Genomic DNA, 27,034 nt, shown 5'->3' with positions numbered 1-27,034 from the left:
TAGTATCTATTCGAGGCATGCAATTAACGCGAGAACGCCAAAACTTGCGTGTTGACCTAATCATTTAGAACCTCAAAAACGCGCGACTTGCGTCCCAAACAGCTCAACTCAACTCAACTGACCTTAAGCGAAATAACCGTGGGTTTGATACACACTCGACGAAATTATTTCTCCTGAACAAAAGAAAAAAAACTAAAAACAGGTTCAATAGTTGACAACAATATTCCTTTTTTTGAATCTGACAAACGCTTTCAACCTTCCCTATCCTTTTTCTCATTTTTTTTTCAAATATAAGCCAATTAGGCCAGTCGTGTTCGTAATAAATAAAATAAAAGAAATCAATTACATTATAATATCGGTTTATTCCTATTTTTCACACATAATTTTAATCATTTATTTGGTCTTCTCTTTTTGTACGGATAAAGTGACAATTCTTAATAGGTACAATGGAATGTATTTTATAGACAAATTACAAAATAAAAAATTCTTGTAATAAAAAAAATATTTTTAGAAAAAAAATGGTTAACCGAATTAATATTATTTTTTTGTACAGTACGATCGGCGAATCGTGGCTACTCTACAGTTAGGCTTCCTCAATTTTGGACATTATTCAGTCGCGCCTGACAGAAGAATCATCAAAAGTATTAAAAAAAATAAGATCTTTGATTTTCGTGATTAGACGTGTGGGCAACGGGTATCGTGGTAAATGTTAATGAGACGAGACTTAATATTGAACTCATTTATTGTATATTTAATTTGGTTATTTATACGCTACAAAACAATAGTGCAACATAATGTCACAATTGCATTAGTAGCGAATAAATTCAGGGCGCTGATTTAGCGTGTTTATAAAGAATATAATAAGATTTGTGCAATACCCCTACACTCGTTACAGGCACGGACTGCAGCAGTGTTTGAAAGGGGTTTCGGGTTTTAAAAATACTAAATAATATACTAGATTAATCTGTTTAAATAGTTTCATTTAAAACCATCGCGGCCACGACTTCTAAGATCGTACTGTACTATTTACAAATCGGTAAGGGAGTGTGTGTGGGGACCTAGCGTGAAGATTAATAAAAAAGAAACATTTTTTATATATAGATACAAGATTACTATATGAAAATCGATTAACCATATTTTTTTCATAAAATAAGCAACCATATGTTATTATTATTATTACTTTCATTCAAACATTCCTACACATGTGACGTCTATATTTTTATTACATATTATTTAATCTAATTAAATTATGTGAAATACCTATAAAAAAAAAAAAAAAAAAATATAATATGTATGAACTTTTTTTCAACTTTGAAACGTTATTTTCTCGGCTTTTACTACAATTCAGTTGACAAGATAGGCAATGCCCAATATTTTTTTTAATCGATTATGGAATATTTTTTTACTTACTTCAATCAGAAAAAAAAATACAGTCGAATTGATAACCTCCTTTTCTTACAGAAGTCGGTTAAAAATATATACATTTTTATCTTTTTTTAAATGTTTACACAAAATTTTAAACCGATTTAGCAACCACTAATGTTTTCAATTACAATAATTAATGACGTCACTTCCTCGCAAAAATATTCAACACACATCTGTACAATATATATAATATGTATATATTGATAAATATATGCATTAAAAATAATAGAATTTAATCAATTGCATTAAATTAAAATGTATGTGTTACAAAGTCAATGGAACCTGACTATTCTGTATAACTCGATTCAAAAGTGCTTGTTATGACCTAATTAAATAAAGAATATTTTTAATTTTTAAAGAATTCATTCAAACTATGATTTTTTTATTTTAATTTAGTATTTAACCATACATTTAACAATATACACTTAATATTTTTACAGATGCAGTATGACTTACTTTTAAATAAAATAAAACAAAGAAAAGAAATAATGGAAAATATTTCTTCTATATAAACAAATAAACGAATACAAATTATAAAAAAAACATCTATTTGTGTTATGTTGTGTATAATTTTAATAAAATATACACATATTTATTAAAATATTGAAATTTGACACAACAACATTTCAATATAGAACATTTATTTATATTTAAATCACAAAAAAAATGCCAAAAGCTCCCTAAAAAGGGTATGAATTGAAAAATATTATAAAAAACATTATTAATACCAAGCAATTATATTATTATTGTGCTGTTTTCTTTAATGTGAGAGTATTTTTTTTAATAGACAGAGATAGCTTACAGTTAAGACACCCCATTTCTCCTCCAAACTTCGAGACTTTATAAGTTGAATAGCGGAACTCAACGCCGCTTTTCGCCTTACTAGAACGGGGAACTGTTAAATATTATATATAATCATTATATTATTATATTATAATCATTCACTAAAAAAATAATCCCACACATTTGTTTATAAACATACATACAAATCTACTAAAAACATTCAACTAACTATTCAGTTATTTATTTATATTCTATATAAAGCCTGTGCATTATTTTTAACATATTTAATCCATTTAGAATCTTCTCATATAAATATGTAAAAAAAACAAGTATTTAATTTTTTTACTTATTAACTTAAATTAAATATTATTATGACAAGATTTTAAATGGAACAATCATATGATTTATTATTCAAAATCACGTTTAGGTACAAAGTAGATATGAATTTTAAAATATAGCAGAAAAAACTTGTCTTCATTATTAGAAAAGAAAACAAAATTTTAGTAATAAAATGAGAATAAAAAGATAATACTGTATTCCAGATCTATTTAAATTAAGCAAAAAACAATAGGCACAATGAAGACGAAACTAAACGAAAGAAAAAATAAAGAAAAGACTATTGTTTTAAATTTAATCTTATTCTAAAACACTTATAAGTAAGAGATTCACATGTATAACATATATTTATTATTTTTTTATTGCTATCAATTTTTTTTTCTATTCTAAAACAATCTAAATACACTTTCGTTGCTCTAAATTAAAAAATAATACCAAAAAATAAATTATTTACATTTTTTTCATGATATGGCAACACTGGGATGAGAGAAAATGTCATGCCACAGAAGAAAATAACTTTTTTAAAAAAGAAAAACTTACCATATAGTAGTCAATTCCTTTAATTTGTTCAAAATTACAAGATTTGATAATTATGAAAAAAATCTGATGACATGACAAATACAATATATTTTTTCTTTTTTTTTTCAATTAAGAATTAAATATTTTAAAGATATTTAGGAAAAATAGAGATTCTGGACGTTATCTATATCGAGAGTTTTTTTTCTTAAAATGGCTTTATTGATATAATTTTCATTATTAAGAGATAATAATAGAGAAAAAAACAATACAATACAATCCACCAAAATGAGTATAAGGTGGACAAAAAAATTTTTTTTTTTAAACGAACAACTTAAATGTAAATTTTGTCTATGCTTCACTTTTTTAAAATTCCTTTTATGAACATTAATAATACAGAATAATAATAGAAAAAAGAATGTTCTTCTAATTTTAGTGGAATTGAGAATCAAACTGACAACTCTTTTACATTTAAATCAATTCATTATAAAATATGTAATAAATCATACAAGATTACTTGTAAGAAATTTTTAAAAAAGTTTTCAAAATGTGCATCACTTCTCTTTTATCCGTTATAAAAATTGTACTTTATACTGTATTTTATCTAATTCTAGTTTAAACTATTGAAAAATTGTGCAAAATACTATAAAAAAGCTATTGTATAAGTTTTTTTTATATATATAAACTAACGCCATCTATCAAACGTTACTAGTCGTTGTTTTCGTTTGACAATTACAAAAAAAAAGAAAAACTTAAACTTAAAAGAAATTCTACTTATTGATTCTATAATTATTAAAAAATAAGACAAACAAACGTTTTTTGTTTATTTTTCTTACCATTTAAATGCCCAAATTTATCTACAATATCACACAAAATGTTCGAAATACCTTCAAAAATATTAAAAAAGTACACAAAAAACTAAATTAAACTAATTATTTTAATTTTGTGTATCATTAAAGCTCTATTTAATATAATGTGCGTTGACTTAACGCCATCTAGCGGTGATTTTTTTCTAGTTACATAGATTATTGATATATATAGAAAAAAAAAATAAAAAAAAAATGGGATTTTTTCTAAAAAAACATACTAAATACCAAATGCTATTTTCAATTTAGTAAAAAAAAATGTTTTTGAATATGCCGTTATGTAGAGTTTACACAGTATATACAAAAAATTCTAATAATATATATTTTTTTTCTATACATATTAATAATGTACATATAAATAAATAAAATTAAAATATCTGTTTATCATTATCGTCTATGCTCATCGTATTGTTTCACTATTTCTGGTATAGCATTCAGTTCCACCGGCACTTTCTCTAGTAGTTCCTTTAAACTTTTAACGTATGTTAATTTTCTGAAGAATTTTGAACTGTAATAAAAAATAAAATTATTTTTTTTCTTGCTTCACGCTGTATCCCGCATATAGCAGGGTAAGTAGAGGGAACCTGGAAATCTAGTGTTAAAACACTCAGTTTCCCATTATACTAAAATGCTTACCTCACAAATGGCTTAGTGACAATGACGAACGACTTCAACCAAAACGTAGGATGTACCAGATACAAGTGTTTCAGACTTTTTCTTAATCTGTAATTAACACATATCTATATATATAAAATCGAAAGGTCACTCAATCATCACGAAATCGCAGAAACTACATGTACTAGGAATCTCAAATTTTGCATAGGAGTTATTTATAGGACGTAGGTGCTCGCTAAGACGGGAATTTGCAATATTCGACTTCTAAGGGGTTGTTTTTGGGGTCGAAAGTTTGTATGAAACTTCGTTACTACAAATGCTACGAGTCTCAAATTTTGCATAGACGTCACTAGGACGTATGACTACGTCTGACGTCCAGACGTAGAAGAGAGACAGAGACAGAAATTAATAATAACATAGCTCACGCGGGTGTAACCGCGAGCGGGCCGCTAGTATATATATATAATACAAATATTAAATTATTATTTCATATAAATTTGAGGGCGTAGCGGTACTGGAGCACAAGGGTGTGACTGAAACGCGACGGTTTATTAATAAAGTCCGGTGTTAAGTCCCGCCATTGAACACACAATGCGAAAATCGGCGCACAGTGGGGAACGGAGTTTTTTTTTAGTATCTTTCTTCTCACTTATCCTCCTTTCGTCTACTTTCACCTCACCCCATTCCTGCCTCTCCATTGATCCATTGGACCAAAAGATGGTATTGCATGATGGTAATGGCCTATCATGTTTCTCTCTCATTCTAGTCTCTACATTCCCTCCCTCTCACCTTTTCTCTACTCTCTGATTCCTTTTCTCTTCGCTCTTCGACGACTTATCCCGCCACTATAGTTCCTCCTTTTTTTCTGACGTGCGCCCAGCTAGTTCCTTCCCCCTTCCTCCTTCTCTAGACACCTCATCTTTCTGTTACTCTATCTCCTCCTGTCTCTCCTCCTTGTCTCACCCTACACTCCTCCTTCCCACTAACACTCATTCTCTCTCACCTTCTGTCCAGCAACTTGTAGCACTCGTGAAGCCACGACATGCTGGGCATTCGCCTCCTGCCCGCGCTGCCGTGCAGGTATATCAGGATGTAGTCATCAGTCACCAGACGCTCCAGGCTCCACATCACGTATCTGTTAAGTATAGGGGAGAAAACAATTATAGACATGTTGTGGGTTCGATTCCCACTCGAGGAAATTAAATATTTATGATTTTCATTTTCTTGCTTTGGTGACGAGGCAAAACACGCAAAACATAGCATTGTGTTCCGCCACTTAACGCGCAATTCCTTCAGAATTTGGCGAAGTCTTAATGGGAACAAAGTATCTTAACACTAGGTTTCATCTGCTGACCCTGCTATGAGCAGAATACCGCGTGGAGCTAAAAAATATGATATAAAGCAGTAACTTTTAACTGCGACTTTGTCTGTGTGGTCAAATGAATACTAAGAATTGTGTATAACATACAATACGTACTGACAGTGGGTTACGTCTACACAATTAACATAATATAACACATAGCCTTCTTTGACTATCCAACACAAAGAAATTAATTTTGAAACATTTGAATTCGAACCAGTAGTTCCTGAGATTAGCGCATCCAACCAAAGAAAATATCAGCTTTATTATATTAGTATAGATATATAGGTATAGGGAAAGACAATTCTTAAATTGGATATAATATAGCATCACCCGAGAGAAGGAAAGAGAACCTAATCATACATCATTTCTTGCCTGTGAAATACCTAAACCAAAAGTTAAACTTTCTATAATAGTGAATGTAAGCGGTGAGTGGATGCAGTCTGTAGTCACGAAGTTTTAAGATGAGTTAGTGGATCCGTTGAGTTTTGCGATGAGCTAGTGAGTGCGTTGAGTTTTGGGGCAAGTGGATGGAAGCAATGAGTTTTACTTTGAGTTAGTGAGTGCTTTGAGTGTTCCGATAACTGCGGTGAACGTTCTATTTTAAGGGAAGTGAATACGTGTGTTGACTTTTGCGGTATGTGGGTAGATGCAGAGTTATGCGGTTGTGGATACGTTGAAGTAAGTGAGTGGGTGAATTTTAATATGAGTACGTAAATACAAAGACTTTGTGGTGGTTGCGATGAATAGGTTTATGCAGTGAGTGTGTGGTGTGCGGTGGGTACTCACTTACAGGAACAAGTTGTCCATAACGTATCTGTAGTCGGCGCGCGCGTTGTCTGGCAAGTGGCACGCGCTGAATACTATGAGGGCGGCCCCGCTGGCGCCCCCCGCGCCTGATTCGTATCCGCCATGTGACACTACCCGCTTGAATGGCTCTATTACCTGTACAAATATTTACTTTTTTAGCTTCACTTCTATCCTGCATATACACTGATAGGCAAAGGCACCTTAAATAAAAATAACAAATAATGAATCAAACCCAATGGCTGTTGCAACATTGTTTACAGTCAAATGTTGTACTGCTACGCCTTCCAACCGTACCTTCATATCGCACACAGCTTTCCCGCCACTATGTTGAATGGTCAACCAAGACCTTTCATCCTTGAACTCTTCAGCTGCTGAATACTCTGGAATAGGGTCGCTGCATTCACTAACTGTATTTGTTGATTTTGATCTGGAATTAATATTAAAAAAGTTAATATAATAATCAAGTTAGTCGTGGCACAGGGTCACAAGGGTGCGACTGTAAACGCAACAGATTATGGGTTTGCTTCTCATTCAAGGAAATCAAATAATTAATATTTTTATTTCCTCGCTTTGTAATTGAGCTAAAGCGCGGTGTTGAGTTCAGCAACTCAACAGGCAACTTCCTATGCTACTTTTTGTTTTAATGGGAAAGTAGTCTTGGGATGGGATGAATTATTTTCATTGTCATTGTCATTTCAACCGAATGTCTTTCCTGTCACTGGGTTCCCTCTGCCTAACCAGGTTATATATGGGATACAGCCATGAACTAAACAAAAAATACATATTCATAATATCAAATGCATAAAGATCCATAATCAATACAAATTCACTACCTCTTGGTATTATCTTCCTCGCTGTTCTCTTGAGCTGGTGGTAGTGGTGGGGGAGGTTCATCCTCGGACTCCATGGAACAGCCACTGACGCTGTCCAAGCTGCATCTATCATCTTCTTCTGGAGGCTGAATAACAAAAATAAAGGATACTCGTGTATGACCTAGAGATTTGACGGTTTAAAGTACAAGTTAGATTAGATCTTTTTTTTGTTTCACACTGTATTATTCATCAGAAGAAATCTAGTTTTAAGAGTTCCCTACTGAGCGTTATTTTATCTTGTTACTAGAGAGTTTCCTCGAGAAGGAAGCTAAAATATTAAGCACTCGTTTCCTCAAGTGAAGCCGAACCCACAACGGTCGAGTAGACAGCCACACGCTGCGCCACTACGCCGCCACGAGGGCCTCTCAAGCCCTTCGTAGTTTACGAAACTAACTTAAAATGCACTTAAAAACTGCAAATCTGTAGCTGCATTTACACAGAAGTCCAAAACGAAGTCAAAGAGGATATCGAAGATAAACGAGAAGGTAAACGAGATAATTTTGGGTTCTACAACCAACCAATATTAAATAATTATTAAAAACAAAAACCTGACTGCATAAAAATAAAGAGAAAAAAACAAACCTAATAGTTCATTAGGATTTAGGAGGACATTCTGGATCCATTTAAATTTTACGAGGATCCTTGAGACGATTTTATTGAAAAATGATAGGACCCAACTGTTAGTACTTCCTGTTCGTCTCGTTAATTTTTTTTTTTTTTTAAATATCGAATTTTAATATTAGCATGTAACTTGTACTTAAAACATACAAAATTTCGTAAAACGTGTTTCATTATAACAATCACCATATTACACACAATGCTATCAGAAATTTTATGGGAAAGTGTCTTTATTATGTTTGCACTTTTATATTGCACGATTTATTTTTTACTTTCACGCTTTATCCTGTATAACAGAGTATACTAAGAAAATCTAGTGTCAAGACACTTCATACTTCAAAAGTAGAGTATTAAGTGGACAAATGCATATTGAGTAGCAGATCTCAACTAACTAACAACTAGAAGAAATAAATCTTAGTATGATAATGCCAATTTCAATACAATGGATGCTTATGTGAAAGGAAAAAAATAAAAAGTTAAAGTTGTGAGTTTGATTCTTGCTTCACAAAAAAATTACACAAAATGTACAATTTTTTCTTTCAATATAATAAAATCAATATTTAACAAACTTTATCGAATATTAGCCTTGCGCTATATAAAAATGTCAGGTGTTAAATAAACCTGTTCTACACATGTAACATCCATGCATGTACGTAATTACAATTTGGCCGTAAATGTCGAATATAGCATATAAACTGAACTTATCGGGGTGACGTAATTTATAGGTCCTTGGAACGACTTTAACAAAATATATATACGTTTTTCTCAGCATCACGCTGCATCCCGCCGCGTATACATCCTATTCTTCAAGCAAGGTCAAATGAAAGTAATTTATTATATATTCCTTTGAAATTTAAAAATATAGTGTTTTATAATTGCGTAACCAAACGCTGTATTTAACATAACAATTTTAAACAGTTATAACAATATATATTTATTTATTCTTCGATGCAGACAATTTAAAAATATGCAAAAAAATGCTTGTTTAACGATAAAACGCAATTTCTACCAGCCAGCCTCAGTTCAACCTTCAGTCTAAAGTTAAAAAAAAAACATAAACACTAAAAAACATAATGTCAAAACACTCACCAATACAACTTTCCGTCTCGGCGGGTTACATTTCGGGGTAGTGTGTCTCAACGCCACTGAACCAGTGTATGGGTCCACTAGCGCCTGGTACTGAGATCTGTCGTCTTGTGTCGACGAGGATATAACGTCTGGAGTGTCGAGGTCCTGTATCCATATAGTGAAAGATCATTATTTTTTTTAGCTGCACGCAGTATCCCGCATATAACATGGTAAGCAAAGGGAACCTAGGAACCTAGTATTAAGACACCATCCATGAAAATACTTCCGTACCCCGCTTTCTGCCGAATTTTGAAGTCATTGCGTGTTGAGTGGCAGAACTCAACCCTGTGATTTAAACGTCACCACAGCGAGAAAATGAAAATTAATTTTTTCAAGAATATTATCAACAAAAATCATCTATACAACTTTTTCTACTTATATTTTACTCAAAGTAAAAAAAAAACATTAGTAAGTGAAACTAATTTAAATAGTTTTTTTGGGTTAAACTTGATAATGTAAATAAAGTCGTAAACTCAACTTGGTAAATTATACATAATATTAAAATCGTAAAAATAAATTTAATATGTAGATAAGTATGTCTCTATAAAAAAAACAAGAAAATAAAAAAATATTAATAATAAATAGACTATAAAACTTACGTCATGCATACCGATGCTACTGGACATTTCGATGGGCAGATCAAAATTAGGCATGGCGCGGAGATGTGAGGGAGACTCGCACCAGTCCGCCACCTGTGGGATTTTTTAATTATAAGTTATTTTCTTAGCTGCACGCAGGTATCCCGCGGCAGAGAGAGATCACTATTTTCGAAATAATATGTGTTGAATAGCAAAACTCAACGATGTGATTTATCTCGTTTTTAACTGAGCGAGAAAATAAAAATTATTCATTTCCCTGAGGTGAATCGAACCCATAACCGTCGCGTTTACAGCCTGCTGCTGTGTCACTGCGTCACGACGGCCTATGGGATTTACTTTGACAATGCGTACGTGGTAGACAAGTGGAGGAATTTAACGCCGCAACTTATCTTAACAGGACGGGGGAAAGAAAATATTTTTAAATATAATTATTATTATTATTATTATTTGGAACTCAACACTTAATTTTGACTAACCAGACCGGAAAGGCAGTTATTTATTAAAATAAATATTCCCCTAAATGCAATTTGAACCGGAAACTATCACGTCGCTACTATAATTAACTTTTAGTAATGATGATTTTCTTGCTTCCTACATTACATAATTTGCACACCCATCTCAAAACTAATAAAGTAAACGTTGCATAACCAAAATCAATTATTATTATGTAAAAACAAAAAAAAATATCCGAGCAAAGAAATTAAAATAATTTAAATATAATTAGGGACAAGACAAATCGCCACTCACCACGCAATGTCTCCAAAATACAGTAAAATGGAATATCTTTACACTACGTTCCCTTTCACCTATCGTACTAGGTAGGGCCCCCTCTACAGTGTGAAGTTAAACATTTTTTTTCTCCCAAATTTGGATTGAACCTACAATAATCGCGTGTACAGTCTAACTTACTTTCTAACTGCGCCACGAGCGTGTCAATATGAAATGTAATTAAATAGAAAGTGCAAATTATTACTTTCTATTACAACATTCAATAAATAATACTAAAGAGTAACATAAAATCATATTTTATATAGACAAGATGGTTTAAGGCCGATAGTTAGAAGCCGGCAAGTTTGTGGGTTTGATTATATTTATAAAATCTTTTACATTTTCATGAATAAAACCTCAAGAATTTGTCGGAAAGTGGAGAACGAAAGTGTCTAGTTGAGGATCGGAGTGTATTAACACTCCTGGTTCCTCTGCCTACCCTGCTATGTTCGGGATATAGCAGGAAACTAAAAAAAGATGGTTTAATATTCCGCTTCAAAATTCCGCTTAAATATCTTGAATTCGTGCGGAAAGCGGAGAACAAAGTTTTTTGACTTTAGGCCTTCAACGTCAACGTGAAAAAAAAAAACTGCTTTTACACATTAGACATCTCACACATGGTAATTGTTATAAAATATACGACCTCTTATTATTTCGTTTCGTTTAAATGGTCTTATTAAGAATCCTGCCAAGTGTGAGTCGTACTCTCGCACGAAGGGTTCCATACAATGTATAAAAACGAGACAAAAATCACGTATTTTGTAAGCCACCTTAAATATTTATATTATTCAAATTGTTTAGTATTTTATATTTTTTTGTTATAGCGGTAACAGAAATACATCACCACCTATTTATCACCTATTTATTTATATTATATAGGCCTATATTATGGTATAAAAAATATTCACGTCGCGTACACCTTTCTTTTTCTATGTAGGACATTCCTATTTAATAGAAAATTCTATTCCATACATTATAGAATATTAAAATTGATGATTTCGCACAATATACATGCATATATTTAATCAATTATTTAGTTTATATAGCTTCAAATCTACAAGGATCACGCGTATTCAAACATTTGCTAACTTACTGTATACCATGGAGTCATCTAAACAAAAAATATATACAGGGTGTCCCAGGAGTCAACGATAAAACGAAAACAGGTGATAGACCAAGTTGTGACAGTTATGAGAAAAATATAAAAAAAAATCTGTGTCATGTATTTTTCATATTATATTGATTTTAAAAAATATCGGAAAAACCGACACCCTGTGATGATTTTTCAAGTCCTAAGACTACAAATATTGCTCTTTTTTTATTTTTTTTTCTGTAATGTAATCATGAGTAACCCTTCTGTGAATTACAGTTTAAGATTTAAACATACCTGCACCAGTTTTCAATAAAATGTGGTGTTTTTGCCAAACATTAAATTCAAAATATTTACTACACCAAACTTTAACCGACTGTACTATAAAAAAAATGTACTACACTGTTTTTGAAAGTAACTTTAAAAGTTGGCGCATTTAATCTGGATTCCGAAATGCTACAATACTTGCTGGATTACTTCTTCGTTGAAGAGAGAAAAATCGAAATACACGATAATCGGGATAACATTCAGACTTTTAGTATCTTTTCCGATACATTCTAGCTGCAGCATTAGCGTTACATAACCATTCTCTATGAATGAAATGCGTATTGACTATGTGTCAAAGACCGGGTTTATGGCCTGCGAGGTATCTTAGATCCGTCATGGACGAGTCTGGAGGCATCGATCACGATCTCCACGGTCGGATAAGCGTTGCCTGGATTAAGTGGTGGAAGGTCTCTGGTGTGGTCTGTGATGGCAGGGTACCGTCCAAACCTGAACTTTTCTGTCTTAGGGGCTGACCCAGGACCTATAAGGATAGTGCTCAAGTCCGGGCTCTCGCAGGCTATAAACCCGGTCTTTGACACATAGTCAATACGCATTTCATTCATGGAGAATGGTTATGTAACGCTAATGCTGCAGCTAGAATGTATCGGAAAAGATACTAAAAGTCTGAATGTTATCCCGATTATCGTGTATTTCGATTTTTCTCTCTTCAACGAAGAAGTAATCCAGCAAGTATTGTAGCATTTCGGAATCCAGATTAAATGCGCCAACTTTTAAAGTTACTTTCAAAAACAGTGTAGTACATTTTTTTTATAGTACAGTCGGTTAAAGTTTGGTGTAGTAAATATTTTGAATTTAATGTTTGGCAAAAACACCACATTTTATTGAAAACTGGTGCAGGTATGTTTAAATCTTAAACTGTAATTCACAGAAGGGTTACTCATGATTACATTACAGAAAAAAAAATAAAAAAAGAGCAATATTTGTAGTCTTAGGACTTGAAAAATCATCACAGGGTGTCGGTTTTTCCGATATTTTTTAAAATCAATATAATATGAAAAATACATGACACAGATTTTTTTTTATATTTTTCTCATAACTGTCACGACTTGGTCTATCACCTGTTTTCGTTTTATCGTTGACTCCTGGGACACCCTGTATATCTAAAATAAAAAATCAAACAATAAAAAAATGCTTACTCCAGTATGAAACTCTTCAATCTCAGGTATATCAATTCCAAGTGTTTTAGGAGTACTTTGACTAGATACTTTATTCTCACGCTTTTTTATGGCACTATCGGGAAAACCTAAATAGTCTTTTGGGGGTGTAGAAATATCCGTCTGGGGGCTTTCTACGAAACACGGAATAATTTTCCTTCTTTCTTTCTGCTCCACTCTGGCCACATCCGGTGTAAAATTCAAGGAATCATTTAAAATTTGGCTATCTGCCGTCACAAAACTCTCCCAAAAATATAAGTTATTTTTCGATGTGTTTCTTAAGGGGGTGTATAATTCGTATCCGTTTGTAGTTCCCCTCTCATCCTCTATACTGGATAGACTTGAATCCTTATTGTCCTCATCACTTCGGGTGACTTTTTTCGGAATAACATCAGGGAAATTCTCGTCCGGACTGCCTAAACCCATCAAGGGATGATTAGTCGTCAAAGTCAACGTCGAACTCAACTTAGGCGGACTAATTCCCAAATTTCTGGGTCTCTTTTCCGCGGAATCTATCTTTAAATTAGCCATCCTCGATATTAAACTGTCATTTAATTCTGATTTGATTAAATTTTTATTATCTAACTTTTCAGGTACGGACAGTCTTAGGACATTAGGAGTTTGGAGCCTCAGGACTTCTGTTTCTCTTTCTTCTGAATCGGACAAGATGGAGTTGGGCGTGTCTTGGGTAGATCTTAGAGATTCGGACGCGGTGTCCATTTTTTCATCTGAGGACGGGGAACTGAGTAGGTCGTCCTCGCTTAGCCTTGACCTCTGGAGACTACTGTAACAATTAAAATGTGCTTTATATATCCCGCGGTTATATACTGGCTGACTACAAACGCAACGCTTATAGCTTCGATTTTATTAAATGAGTTATTTTTATTTCCTCTTCTCCTTAGGTAACAAGACAAAACGTTATTATTTACCAAGTTCCACCTACACAATGTTTCGGAAATTCGACGGAGAGCTGATACCCTCTGTCTGCCCTGCGATGGGATACACGTTTCAGAACTCTACTTCATAATTGATCCCGCTAGCTTAGCAATAGATTCTCAAATCAAACATTCTCTAAGCGAGAAAAGAAATCAAACTAATCAACACAATTCTTTGTAGCGTGATGGAAAAATACTTAACGAATTAATGCTTATTAACGAGTTAATTAGATAGTAATTATAAAGTTAGCTTTGCTATCGACTAATTATTATTACGGATCAGTGAGTCCAACATTAGATTTATAAATATAATAGATTTATATATATTTAGGTTTTAAGACTCAAAAAAATTACAAAAATACTTGTTTTCCACTATAAGAGATATTATTACTCTGAGTGTAAATTTGGACCTAGAACAAATGTCTCAGTTCAGCCATGAATACATGACGGCTTATTATTTTATTTTCATGTATTAAAAGAATTTTAGTTTTTAAGTATAAGAAAGATAAAGTTATAATTGCATAAGTTTTAATTACTTTTTTTTTATAAAACACATCGTTAGAAATATTTATTAAACTAAATTACCAAAGTAACCCTTAATTGTAATTTAGCATGAGAGAATAAGGAAATACCGTTTTTGCTGATAATTCGATATTTTTCCAAAAATCCTATCCTACTAATATTGAAAATGTAATTTAAGTTTATGAGCAAAGACGGATGTGTGTTCCATTTTCACGCAAAAAATACTGAACGAATTCAGATGAAATTTTACATTCATATAGCTAGAATTTTAGCTTTAAACTTTGTCTTGATATCTGTTAACTTTCGCGATGACGTAGAATTAAATTATTTTCCCAAATGAATATGTAACTCGCAGCAAAAAAAAAGTTAAATAAAGAAACCAATACTAAAGAAACTATTAAAGAGTTAAAGTTTCATATATGGCATTAGGATTCACCTTGACTTTTTACATTAAATTTAGTTTTCATTAAATGCTTACCTGCGATCAAAGGTCAAAGGTTGGTACATTATAGCTTATAAATTATATGGAACGTAATTGTGTAAAGCCATGGTGGCGCATTGGAACAGACTGACTGTAAAAGCGATGGTTGCTGGTTCGATCTTCACTCGGTATAATATATATAATATCGAATAATCGATATAAGCGAATATCGTAACACTCACATGGTGCTTGCTATTCCACTTTCGTTGATCGTGTCTATGGACGCGATGGTTGCGGATTCAATCTCCATTAAAAGGATTGAAGAATTATTATATTTAAATAGTTTGCATTTTCACACTCTGATAAAACAAAGCATGGCATTGGTAATTGACGTAAACATGCAATATCTCGAAATTTAACTGAAAATGAAGAATGTAGTGTCTTAACACAAAATTTTTATATCATTCAAAAGTTTGAGATCAAAATATCTTCTTAAACATTATTGTAAATAAGTTAAATTAAGTCATCCATCAACTTTTTGTTTTAACTTAACTGTGTCTAACTTTACTTTCCACCACTATTCAAAGAGAAGGCACTTAATTATTTGTCTAGCCTGATCTGTCTGAATTCTACCAATATTGTTGTTGCTATTGCTTATTTTCAAATAGTTTTTTTTACATTTTCCCATATATGTATATAAAAGCAGCAACAGAATTGTATTTGATAAACTAAAACTGTGAGTCATTTAATACATGTTATGTGCTTTATCTGCAAATGTGACAAATTATAATCTGAAACTTTACACTGTATACTCATATTATTGTAATTGTAATATTTATTATTTTACGTTCACACTGTATTCCGCATATAGTAGGTTAGAAAAGACCCAGTGTTAAGATACTGCATTTCACATCTGACTTTCATACAAAAATGAGAAAAATCGTAATTAACTATAAAATAATGATGTAAGGTGCGAAATGCAGTCCGCATTTCGCTGTGATTGTGATGGTCCACTCCTCACTCTTTGATCAATGAATTATATTCATTGATGAAAGAGTTAAGACATGGCGCAGAATTGAGATTCACAACTCAACATACAATGTATCAAGTTCAGGCAGAAAGAGGAAAGTGGAGTGGACTGGACTCCAACATTGCGTTTGGCCCGTTTTTAGCCATACACATATCTTGCATATAATTGGGTAGACAGAGAAAACTATGTAAGGAATTGAAAACTCAATCATTGTTTACATTCGTCCTGTTCAGTTTACATTTATTTAGCATAAAAAAATTAACATTGTTTAAATAAAATACCACAGGTATTTTTATAGTTTTCCACAAATTAAATGTCCTTAAAAGTTCCACTTTGAACTATAAAATATTTGTAAATATTATTATAGTTTCAATAAATGGATGCAGGTTCATTGAAAAAAATTATACTATATATTTTTAAGTATAATTTTAATTAAAAAATCTATAATTAAATTTATTTACCCCTACCTTAACATTTTTCTGTTAAACAAACAACTTAATGTGAAATTAAATTTCTTTTATAAAATTATTGATAATCAATTTAAGTAAATTTAAATAGCAACAGATTTTAAAATAATATTGCTTACTAGTCACGCCCATTTTCTTAATATACAAATGTTTTTAATATTTGCTTATGTTGCATTATTATAAATAAAATGAGGGTGGGAACCAAATTACTAAATGCTTTACCATTTATAGAAAACATTAATCTAACGTTTAATATAATCTTCTACATCATATGTTGTTTCTTGAAATAATCAGTTCATCAAATCAAAAGTGCAATAAAAACAAATAAAAAGACACTAAAATTAAGAATAATATATTAATAAAACATACTTACTTCATTTGTATTATATCTAAACTAAACACTTATTAATACTTAATAACACTTAATTTATTAAACTTAATTATTAAAGAATTTTGTTTTTAAATTTTTTTATTTTATTTTTTTCATTAAAATTTTTAAAGTGGCAAAAGTTAAGCGTTTGACTGACGCATTCTGTTTCTGTCGTATAGGTATAGGTATATCAAACATTGTGTAAACGATCTGGCATTCGCCATTTTTTGTAGCTGCGTTCTGGTTAGAGTACAACAAAATTGTTCTTTGTTTAATAAATATTATAATTTATATAATAAGCTGGAGATTGTTTTTTATTTAATATTACTACTTAAGTATGAATCAAAACGGAATAGATTTTATCTATTTTAACTTCAATAATTTGGGTTCCATATTTTTTTTCTTGTGTCAATATTCCCAAGCATATATAATTAAATTTAAATGTTTTAAATAAGTGATCATACAAAATATTATCTAGAATTTAAATACCCACTTTTTTGTACTTTATTGCCATTTAATATATTAAACACTAGTTCTTGCCCGCGACTTCATTGTCATGGACCTTATGGCCATTGCCATATATATATATGCTAATTCCTTTTATTTTATTCACACCATCCACTGTTCTATAGCAGGAAGATAAAGAGAACCTTGTGTTAAAATACTTCAGTTTCCACCCAAATTCCAGATATCGTAATTGTTTATTTAGACGTAGAACACAATGCCACGTTTTTACATGAACGTTATGATGTTGATGGTATGATGTCCTGAATGCTAATAAAAAGAAACCAACTTTTTATATTTTGGAATGATTAGTTGGTAACGAAAACTGCCCATTATTCCACTACACAACTACAACTACACACACAACTACAACTAGAGGTCACATTCTATTAGTATTTTAACATATTCTTTCATTGTTTTTTCTTATATTGTTGATGTACCTACACGTTTTTTTACGTTTTATTAAAGTATAGAATATAATATTTTACAACGTAGGTACCTACTATATGAATTTTTTTTTCTATATACTCGTATGATCTTATATACTGATGTTAAATATTATGAAAGAATAGATGTTCTAATAAGAATGAACCTTAAACAATACCGTCTACTGCCATGGAACTGTATAATTTCTTAGAACTTACATTCAAGGAAAATAATCTACAAACATCATTTTTTAAGCTCTTTGTTCAGTTCTTTTATTGATTCCAACTGAATTTACTGTGGTGCTACTAGTAAGTAATTAGTTAGAAAATTGTGAGTACAAGAAAACTTTTTGGAACGAAGTTCCTTACGGCAGGCTTGGAAGGGATAGGGATTTCGCTGCGTGACCGAACTGAAAAAAATGAGACGTGCGCAGGCGCGACAGTCGCATACACAGACGAGTAGTGTATAATACCTTTCTCTTTCTCCCTCTTTCTTTTGGGGTGGAGTGGTAATAGAAAGAGAAGGGATGAGAGTTAAAATTATTTTTATTTCTATTTTTCTATTCTATTTCTATGTAATTTTATGTTGTCAAACAAAAATAAAGAGACATATTTTGTTATTTTAGTTGATAATTTGAATTACGATGTTTTTTTATTTTAAGTAATTTATTATTTCCTAAAATACTGAATTTCCTAAATACTTTCTTGTACTTAAATAAAAACTAATCAGCAAAATTTAAGAGAAAAATCAAGAAAACCTACATAAAATTGAGCACGACTTTTTTTGCAATTTGTGTCGATTCTACATTAGCCGAAGGAACTTCGTTCCTACCTGGTTTTTTTATTTTTCAGTCGTGTTGTAATATTTCCAATTTGAATATTGGTAAATAAATATCAAATATTTTATTCAGATCTAATTCTTGCAACTCAGAAAGATCTATGCGGCTAAAATATAGTAAGTATCATAAGGGAGGAAATAAGTAAACAGAGAAAAAAAAACGACAAGATTTTCACACTATCAATTAATTAGCATTGTGATTATATTTAAAATTATTCGTGGTTGATTTTCAATAAGGCATTTTAAGTTCTCAATAATTATGTTGAAGTTTCCATTTTTGGTAAATTCTTGCGTATTTTCTCAGGATATAACGTTACTCAAATATTTAATGGGAAATCCTCAACTATAGCAAAATATTTAACAATATTTTTTAAACTGTCGCTTCATTGTATAAGAATGTTTTCAAAATAAACCGTCTTCGAAAAGTGTATTTCTTGGTTGAAAAATATATCACTATTTCAAATGACTTTAGGAAGTGAGCTAAACAGTTTCGGTTTTATTTCAGTTGTTTGAAATTAAAATGAATTTTGTCGTGAGTTTGCTGTTACTTTCATTATATATTTCAATATCCTCAACAGTGGGTGAGGATGTTAGCTGTAAGTATTGCATACCCTTATTATTGTGCTTCGTTCTTGTCAAACAAATATGCGTGACTATAAAATAAAAGATAAATAGATAATTAACTACAATTTTTGTAGATCAAGCTTGTGTCGACAAATATTCCAGAAAAGGCTACCAACCTTGGCAAGAGTGGTCGGACCACTACACTTGCCATCGATACCGATGTGAAATACGAGATGGAAAGTATTTCATAGCTGCTGTAGGGTAAATATTATATCATTAGTAAATTATCTTTCATGGTAGATTACCTTTGATGTTATATACATAGAAAAATAAATTAGATTTACGCTATTCTGTCTTAAAATTACAGGTGTCGTAAACCTAAAATACCAGAAAATGCATTAGAATGCCATGAATATATAGAGGATGAAAATGTTGGTATGTGAAATACTGAATAGTTTTAAACAATGTATCTTAATGAAAAACTCATTATAAGTTAAATATCAACAATATATTTTGTAGAATTAATATTATTTCAGAATTTCCAACGTGTTGTGCTCGACTGCGATGCGTTGTAGAAGTAAATGGTGAACGAATAGTTCAAACTAGAGGTCAACCCGGTGAATTGTTTCCTGATAAGTATGTGTTATTATTTTATAAGATACTTGTCTGAATTTTTAATTTCATCTTCTTTTCATATACATTTAACATATTATATTGTTCATTAGACCATGGAAAGGACAGCAAAGTGAACCAAACCCTGTAGTTGGAATGCCTAATATCCAACAGAACACGGTGAGCAGTGAACCTCAATCGCAACCGGCTGGCATATTCTCCGGCAGGGGAGCGGGCAAGCCAGGTAATTATTAATTTTTAAAAAGCTCCTGAAAAAGCTATATGAAGCTATATGAAATACAATGCAGATAATATGCATTATATAAACAATTAAATAACGAAAATATTGTCAGAATTCACATTTTCACGGCCATGATTTCGTAATTTTTAATAAAACAAAAGTCCATAACATTTTATCTAGCCAACAATATTCCCGACAGCGGATGGCAACGATATTAACTCGAGGAGATTTGTCGACCCGTACCCGAACCAGCAGTTACAGGACAGCCCAAGAAAAAGAAGATCAGCAACACATTCCTCATTTAATAAAAAAAACCCAAAACAAGGCAAAATCCACGGTTATTCGCCAGAAAAATACACTTCATATTTTCCTAGCGTGAAGAATAACAGTCTTAAATTAATTAATACGTCCTAAAAACAATATCTTGTATGTTGATAGAATTAGTAATATAAATTATATTAATATATTAATTATATCAATGCAATTTTTAAACAATTTCAAGTAATTTAATTAATTTATATTATTTATATCTTTTATAACAATGTAAGTATGATTTAATTAAAGTTAATTTTATTTATGAAGCGCAATTAACTATTTTATACTATAGCCACTATTATGAAAGGCTACTAAAAAGATAAATATTAAATTTTACTCAACTGTTTATCGTAAAAATAAAGAATATATTAAACGAAAATATTTGTGTTTTAGTTATAGTGAAATTATTTTAATGAGAATTATTATAATACATTACGATAAGCAATACATCAAGCGTTTGGAAATCAACAGGTGGAGAAGGTAAAAGATTCTTTTTTTCTCAGTCATTTCTGTAAAAAACTCAAGTAACATCCACACCATCTGGATTCGTGGATCTTCACTACTGTGCGGTTCCGTACCGGTTGCCATGTCTTTTTTAATATTAAAAAAAAGTATTGAACTTTCTTTTATATACTTCATTTCACTTCACACTTCAAATTACGACAATTCAAGCGTGCCAATTTAGTATAAAATCTTTTTACCAATGGAACATGTTAAAAAGTGATCCAGTAACAAATCACCTCTTTATGACAAGGAAAGAAGAGAATGAAATTTCGAACGCATTCATATTAATAGCTGTCAAAATCAATTATTCATTATTGACAATGACAATGACATTGACAATATATGATAATAGTATTTATGCGATAACAGAAATTAATGTTTTTATGAAAAAATATATATGTATAAAAAGTCAAGTATTATGTGTAAATATTTACAATTATTTACTTTCTGTAAAATCTTTACTGTTGTTTAAATAATTACTATTGATTTAACTAGTATCGTAGTATACTGTCACAACTTGTTTATTATTATTGAATTAAAGTGGAAATCAAGATTAGGACATGCCCAGATATTTAACAGTTATAAATGATAAACGAGTCCAATTATCATTTATAAATACGTTATGTGTTACGTGGAATGGCTAACTATGTAAATATATATGAAAATAATACTTAAAAAAAAAATCATTAATATTATAGAAAAGTTGTGATTTTTGTTAGAATTAATCGAGAATTTTAAAGAAATTCAATATGGAGCCAGAAAAACCTTTTGCCTGTACTTTGCCTGATTGTGGAATGACTTTTACTAATGAAGATCACTTGCATGTGCATACTAAGAAACATGACATGGTACTTCAACTAGGAATGGAACAGAAAGCTGCCTTTGTAGGTAGGTCAAAAAATACTTATTAGATAACTGTAAATTTGATATACATGTCTTGTCTTAATGAATGGCATGTCTTAGTCCAGCTCAGGTGGAATGAGCTGAAAACATAGTTAAAACTAAGTAGGCAATAATACCCATAATAAATACAATTTTAATAAGATTCTATTTTTGTGATAGACCTAATTTTGGATTTTGTTTGTGAAAACGAAAGTAATTTGACAAAAACTCGACACACATAGGTATATAGCAATCAATTGCACTGTAAAGTTTTTAGATGCATATTATATTATAATACTTAATTTATTGTTATACTGTAGCTGATCAAACACCAACACCAACTCGGTTTATTAGAAATTGTGAAGAGGTTGGCTTATTCCAAGACTTACAAAGTGTGAATCCCTTTGATGAAGGCTTCAAGAGGGCTATGGAAACTAAGTGAGTAAATAAATTAGTACCTGTACTAATATTATAAAACTGAAGAAATTGTTGGGTTGAAACCTTTAATCGTTTTTTTAGAAATTGTATAAATATGTGAACCCACACCTTTGGAAAGTCATCTGCAATCTGACCATTAAGCAATATTTTTTTTGTATAATAAAGTTACTTGAAAACCAATCCAATAGAATTATTAGAATAGTGAATACACTTCAACATTTACATGTAGATTTTATAAATTTTATCAAACTTTATCATTAGTGTAGATTTTATTAATTTTATCAAGGCTTAGCATCCTGCCCCTAGAAGGTATGTCTACAGAAGATGCATTACACACACCGCACTTAGTGTTCCCAGAGAGTGGTGATTGTACATTATATACAAATAATCAAAGGAATATTACTATTAGCAGGTGAGAGGTTTGGTTTAATATTTGTCAATGAGTGTAGGTAGAATTTTAATTTTAAATGTTGTTATGAGAGATGTTCTTTTCTAAAAACGCACGCACCGCGGACTTTACAAGATATTGCTTGTTGAGCGGCGTAACTCTATGTGAGGCTCAACGCCGCCGTCATGCCAGAATGGTAAATTGAAAAAAAATCAAAGCCACAACTTTTCCGTTAATAGTCAGTCACTATCTCTAATAATATAGTTGTTATGTATGAAAGAATAACTTTGAAAATATTTATAAGGCCGTCACGTTGCAGGGGCGCTAGCGTTCAACTGTAAAAGCAACGGTTGTAGGTTCGATACCCACTTGGGGCAATGAAATATTTAATATCTTAATTTCCTCGCTTTGGTATCGAGGCAAAGCGTGGAGTTGAGTTCCGCCACTCAACACGCACCACAGAAGTGTCTATCTTTTGTATAATGAAATATACATTTTTTTCCATGTCACAATCAAACTTTTAGATCATCCAGTGATGAATCAGGCGCTGTAAAAGAATACGAAACTACAACAATATCTAAGCTAACAAACGAAGTCACAATTAGTAGAATAGTTAAAGACATTCCAGATCGACATGACGATGAAAAATCTAGACACAAAGATAGGGTGAACGAAACAGTTTCATACAAGAATAATGTTATAAAAATACATAGTAACGTTGAAAGAAGGAAAGAAAATAACTTAATTAGCACTGATAATATAAAAATACCGCCTATAATGAGTCAACAATCATTAGACTTTGTAGTCGATAGTTTAACTTGCGACGCCCACGACGACAAAGATAGCAAAAACGCCAAAACTAAAGACGAATCATCTGTTTTGATTGAAATTAAAACAGAAGATTTGAAAGATAAATCAAAAATTGATGATTATGAAGTAACAATTAAATTACCGAATGGTAAACGTGTTAAAATGAAAGCCATGGAGGATGACAAAGTCCAAGCAAATACTAAGGAAAAATTGAAAAAAGTGATCAAAACTAAAACTGAGAAGGTCAATAATGCGACAGTAGTACAAAATATATTACCGGTAACTACCGGAACGTTAATACCGGTAACTTTAGTACGTCCTTCTGTCCCTATACAGAATTTAATGAAAATACCTATAGCGGCGTTGCCGACTGTTAAAAACGATTTAAAAATTGATAAAAGAAAGAAAATAGTTGATGATAATAATAAGAATAACTTAAGACAAAATTTAGATAGTCGAAGTGCAGCAAGTAAGAGATATAGGTGAGTTAGTGAAGTAACATTTTGTTCTCATTGGCGGAACTCAACACGCCTTGTTTGAGCAGATTTTTTTACGTATATATATATTTTTAACTGCACGCTCTATCCTGCACACATTGCAGGATACGGAACATAGGAACCTAGTGATAAGACACTCTGTTCCCATTAAGACACCTCTGTTCCCCACTTTCCTCGGGATTTTATTTGTATATTGAGTGGCGGAATTCAACGACGCACTTTGCCTCGATACCAGAGCGAGGAAATGAAAATATTTATTTTTCTCGAGTGGGACAACTGTTCTTTGTGTACCACTACCTACCCGCTGCGTTTACAGTAGTATTTTATTTTCACAGAGAAAAATTAAAAGAACTCATGAGAATACAGAACGAAGATAACAAAAGACTTCGTGAACTGAACGAAAATTTAAACGCAGAAATAGCAATACTAAAACTAATAATTACTAAGCATTTAAAGAAATGTCCCATTGGAAACGATCTAAGTAAGTATTTTTCACTTTCACGCTGTATCTCGTAGGATAAACAGAGGGTGTGTAATGTTAAGATATTCCGTTTCCCACTTTTTTGCACAGCCTCCTTTACCTAATCAGACAGGGGAAAATAATTTGAGGATAAAAAAATCCCTTGAATAGAAATCAAATCCACAACGGAGTGTCTAGCTTAGCTTAGCAAAAACGCAATTTGTAACTGTAAGAGTAGATTAAAATCCAATCAAAATTTTTAATGAGATTTTAATATTCTTTTGTTTGTTTTAGGAGACATTCAACAAAAACTTCTCCACGCAAGTCAATGTTTAGAAGAAGAAAGAGATGATACGTGAAAAAAAAAGCATTTTAATAAATAAATTTGTGAGAAAATATTTATTAAAGGATTCTATATTATTAAAATTATTTATTTAAAAAATAAATATTAGATACAAATGTGCAATATTTTGGTAAAATTTTAATAAAATATATTATATTCGGTGAAAATTTTAGTTGATATTGATTTTTTTTTCTACACGCAGTATGCCAATTTTTACATGAGCAGGCTGGCCAGAGAGAAGCCTAGTGTTAAGACAGTTCCGTTTCTCGAGGCATTGAGTTTTAGTGGCGGAACCCAATGTCGTGCTGAAATTAAAGTATTAAATATTTCATTCCCCCGAGTGTCGAATCGAATATAAACCACACGATACGACACTTGTGTCACTGCGCTACGATGGCCTCTAATATTAATATTCAAATAATAAATGTATAAATAGTATATTTGTGACATATTCTTTAAAATTCTCTCATTTAAACCTTAAGCAGTGGCGCCAAAACGCGACGATTTTAAGTCCGATTCCCTCTTGGGGGAATAAAATTTGTTTCGTAATACAATTTTGAATTAATTTTATGCGATTATTTTTTTTCCCCTGGAAAATTTATTATGTTGATTGATAATACGTTTTTAATATACATATATTTTTGGTGAATTTTATAAAGACATTTCTTTATAGGTAGGTACACCTAATGATAAAAAAATATAAAATAACAAGGTTTAAAATTATATTTTAATTTATTGTTAAAGTTTAATTGAATTCTGTATATTTGTAAATCTAAATAAAATTAATATAATATATAAATATATCTACTTTTTTTTATAAGACTACAGCGCCTATTCGTTTCGCTCACCAAACCTTTCGATTCACTTACTGTAATAATGAAAAAGCTTGGGTGTTCTATGAAAATGGCACTTGTAAACATCTCATATGTGCCTGATTCCACTCGAGACAATGAATTATTTTTATTTCAATAAACAGACGAATACCATCCACAGACGTCTACCAACACGTGTGACCACGAAAGTGATAAAAAAGGTCACTTTCCAAAGATCTTACTTAATGTAAAAATATTTTCACAGGCAAATTAAAATATACAACTATCGCGTAGAATGAAACTTCTTTCCAACGTATACAAGGTGGCGGGCGTCTTAAGAGATTTATATTCGTCAGTCATTTAAATTACACAATGAATTATATACCACAGTTAACGTAAGAGCGTGTAATAAAAATGATTTTAAACAAACTGTCTAATGCAATAAAATTTATTATATTTTTATTGTCAATTCAGTTGGTAATACATAAAAAATAAATTCGGAAAGCGAAGAGTGTCTTAACACTAGGCTACCCTGCTTACCCTGCTGTGTGCGGGATACAGCGTGAAGATGATAAAATAGATAGAGCCGTTAGGTGAGTAAAGAGACTTTTGAAAAAATCTAACTATTTAGTCAAAAACCAGATTCGAAAGATACGAAATCCTTCACTACAATTATAACCAAAAACTATCCCAACGAACGTTAAAATTGTGATAGAAAAATAGGTTAGTGAAAAAAATATTGAACTATTAAGAGAGAAAAATATTAAAATTCAGCAAATAAAGCTATGAACAATAATAGTAAAATAGTACGCAATGCGTCCAGAATTCGGCGGAAAATGGAGAACGGAGTGTCTGTGTGTTAATACTAGGTTCCCTCTGCCTGCGCTCTGTTGTGTGCGGGATACGAGTGGGAATCGAACCCACAACCTGTCACACGCTTTACAGTTTACAGTCGCGTGCTTATGTCCCTGCGCCACGACTGGCCTTATACATATATTTGAATTATTTTTAATTTCTCTGCTAAGCATGGCAAAATTCTGCCACATACATACATGATACAACCCTTCTGCCATTTGGTTGGAAAACGAAGAACAGAGTGTTCTGTTATCTACCCTATCATACGGGAGAAATATATTTTTTCTATAATTCTCTGTATTCAAACAATACTTTAAAATATAATAGCAACTATCTTAATGTATTCGAACTGGTATCCTTTTATTCTCTGGAGGTTTTATCCTCTCGTACTTCTTATGTCTAAAAAGTAACTTAAGTACTTAGACGACGTGAATGAATTTCATTCCATAATTTACTCTAGTATTCCGCATAGCGGCAAGGCGCACACTGCCGGCGTTTGTGTGCTGCCAGCTT

The 27,034-nt window shown here is 31.5% G+C and overlaps 3 protein-coding genes across 4 annotated transcripts; 2 read left to right on the top strand and 1 right to left on the bottom strand.

Moving 5' to 3' along the window:
• Nucleotides 1-3,088: 3,088 nt before the first annotated feature.
• On the bottom strand, nt 3,089-17,236 carry LOC146537408 (uncharacterized). Of its 2 annotated transcripts, none has more exons than XM_085188512.1 (10): nt 17,037-17,236; nt 13,271-14,072; nt 9,929-10,021; nt 9,291-9,434; nt 7,545-7,669; nt 7,006-7,138; nt 6,695-6,846; nt 5,545-5,676; nt 4,563-4,649; nt 3,089-4,434 (listed from the first exon to the last, which is right to left on the bottom strand). In XM_085188512.1, the coding sequence occupies exons 1-10, from the start codon at nt 17,039-17,041 to the stop codon at nt 4,314-4,316; spliced, it is 1,794 nt and encodes a 597-aa protein (XP_085044638.1). In that variant the 5' UTR covers nt 17,042-17,236; the 3' UTR covers nt 3,089-4,313. The 2 variants fall into 2 exon arrangements, with proteins under 2 accessions (XP_085044638.1, XP_085044640.1); XM_085188514.1 differs by having other exon boundaries at nt 13,271-14,069.
• Nucleotides 17,237-19,262: 2,026 nt separating this feature from the next.
• Nucleotides 19,263-20,693, top strand: LOC146537407 (uncharacterized). Its single transcript, XM_085188187.1, has 6 exons — nt 19,263-19,275; nt 19,499-19,625; nt 19,732-19,799; nt 19,901-20,000; nt 20,090-20,220; nt 20,417-20,693. Exons 1-6 carry the CDS (start codon nt 19,263-19,265, stop codon nt 20,629-20,631), a joined length of 654 nt encoding a protein of 217 aa, XP_085044313.1. The 3' UTR covers nt 20,632-20,693.
• Nucleotides 20,694-21,380: 687 nt separating this feature from the next.
• On the top strand, nt 21,381-25,031 carry Atf-2 (Activating transcription factor-2). The gene is made up of 6 exons (XM_085188241.1): nt 21,381-21,924; nt 22,239-22,356; nt 22,643-22,768; nt 23,269-24,036; nt 24,387-24,532; nt 24,806-25,031. The coding sequence occupies exons 1-6, from the start codon at nt 21,786-21,788 to the stop codon at nt 24,868-24,870; spliced, it is 1,362 nt and encodes a 453-aa protein (XP_085044367.1). The 5' UTR covers nt 21,381-21,785; the 3' UTR covers nt 24,871-25,031.
• The last annotated feature ends 2,003 nt before the right edge of the window (nt 25,032-27,034 follow it).

Source organism: Heliconius melpomene, chromosome 7 (genome assembly GCF_056956725.1).
Source record: "Heliconius melpomene rosina isolate 202511_hmr_F chromosome 7, ASM5695672v1, whole genome shotgun sequence".
NCBI classification, from domain to species: Eukaryota; Metazoa; Arthropoda; class Insecta; order Lepidoptera; family Nymphalidae; genus Heliconius; species Heliconius melpomene.
Note: the sequence above shows the minus strand (reverse complement) of the source record. Positions and strands in the feature narration are given on the sequence as shown.

Bases quoted from the DNA above. Each gene is read 5' to 3' on its own strand.
- LOC146537408 (XM_085188512.1), bottom strand. The intron at 7,139-7,544 runs GTAGTGAATTTG...TATTAATTCCAG, and splicing joins GAGGAAGATAATACCAAGAG to ATCAAAATCAACAAATACAG. The intron at 4,650-5,544 runs GTGAGAGAGAAT...TGTTAATTACAG, and splicing joins TACAAGTTGCTGGACAGAAG to ATTAAGAAAAAGTCTGAAAC.
- Atf-2 (XM_085188241.1), top strand. From the start codon at position 21,786: ATGGAGCCAGAAAAACCTTTTGCCTGTACTTTGCCTGATTGTGGAATG. The intron at 21,925-22,238 runs GTAGGTCAAAAA...GTTATACTGTAG, and splicing joins ACAGAAAGCTGCCTTTGTAG to CTGATCAAACACCAACACCA. The intron at 24,533-24,805 runs GTAAGTATTTTT...TGTTTGTTTTAG, and splicing joins TCCCATTGGAAACGATCTAA to GAGACATTCAACAAAAACTT.
- LOC146537407 (XM_085188187.1), top strand. The intron at 19,626-19,731 runs GTAAATATTATA...TTAAAATTACAG, and splicing joins TATTTCATAGCTGCTGTAGG to GTGTCGTAAACCTAAAATAC. The intron at 19,800-19,900 runs GTATGTGAAATA...ATATTATTTCAG, and splicing joins TATAGAGGATGAAAATGTTG to AATTTCCAACGTGTTGTGCT.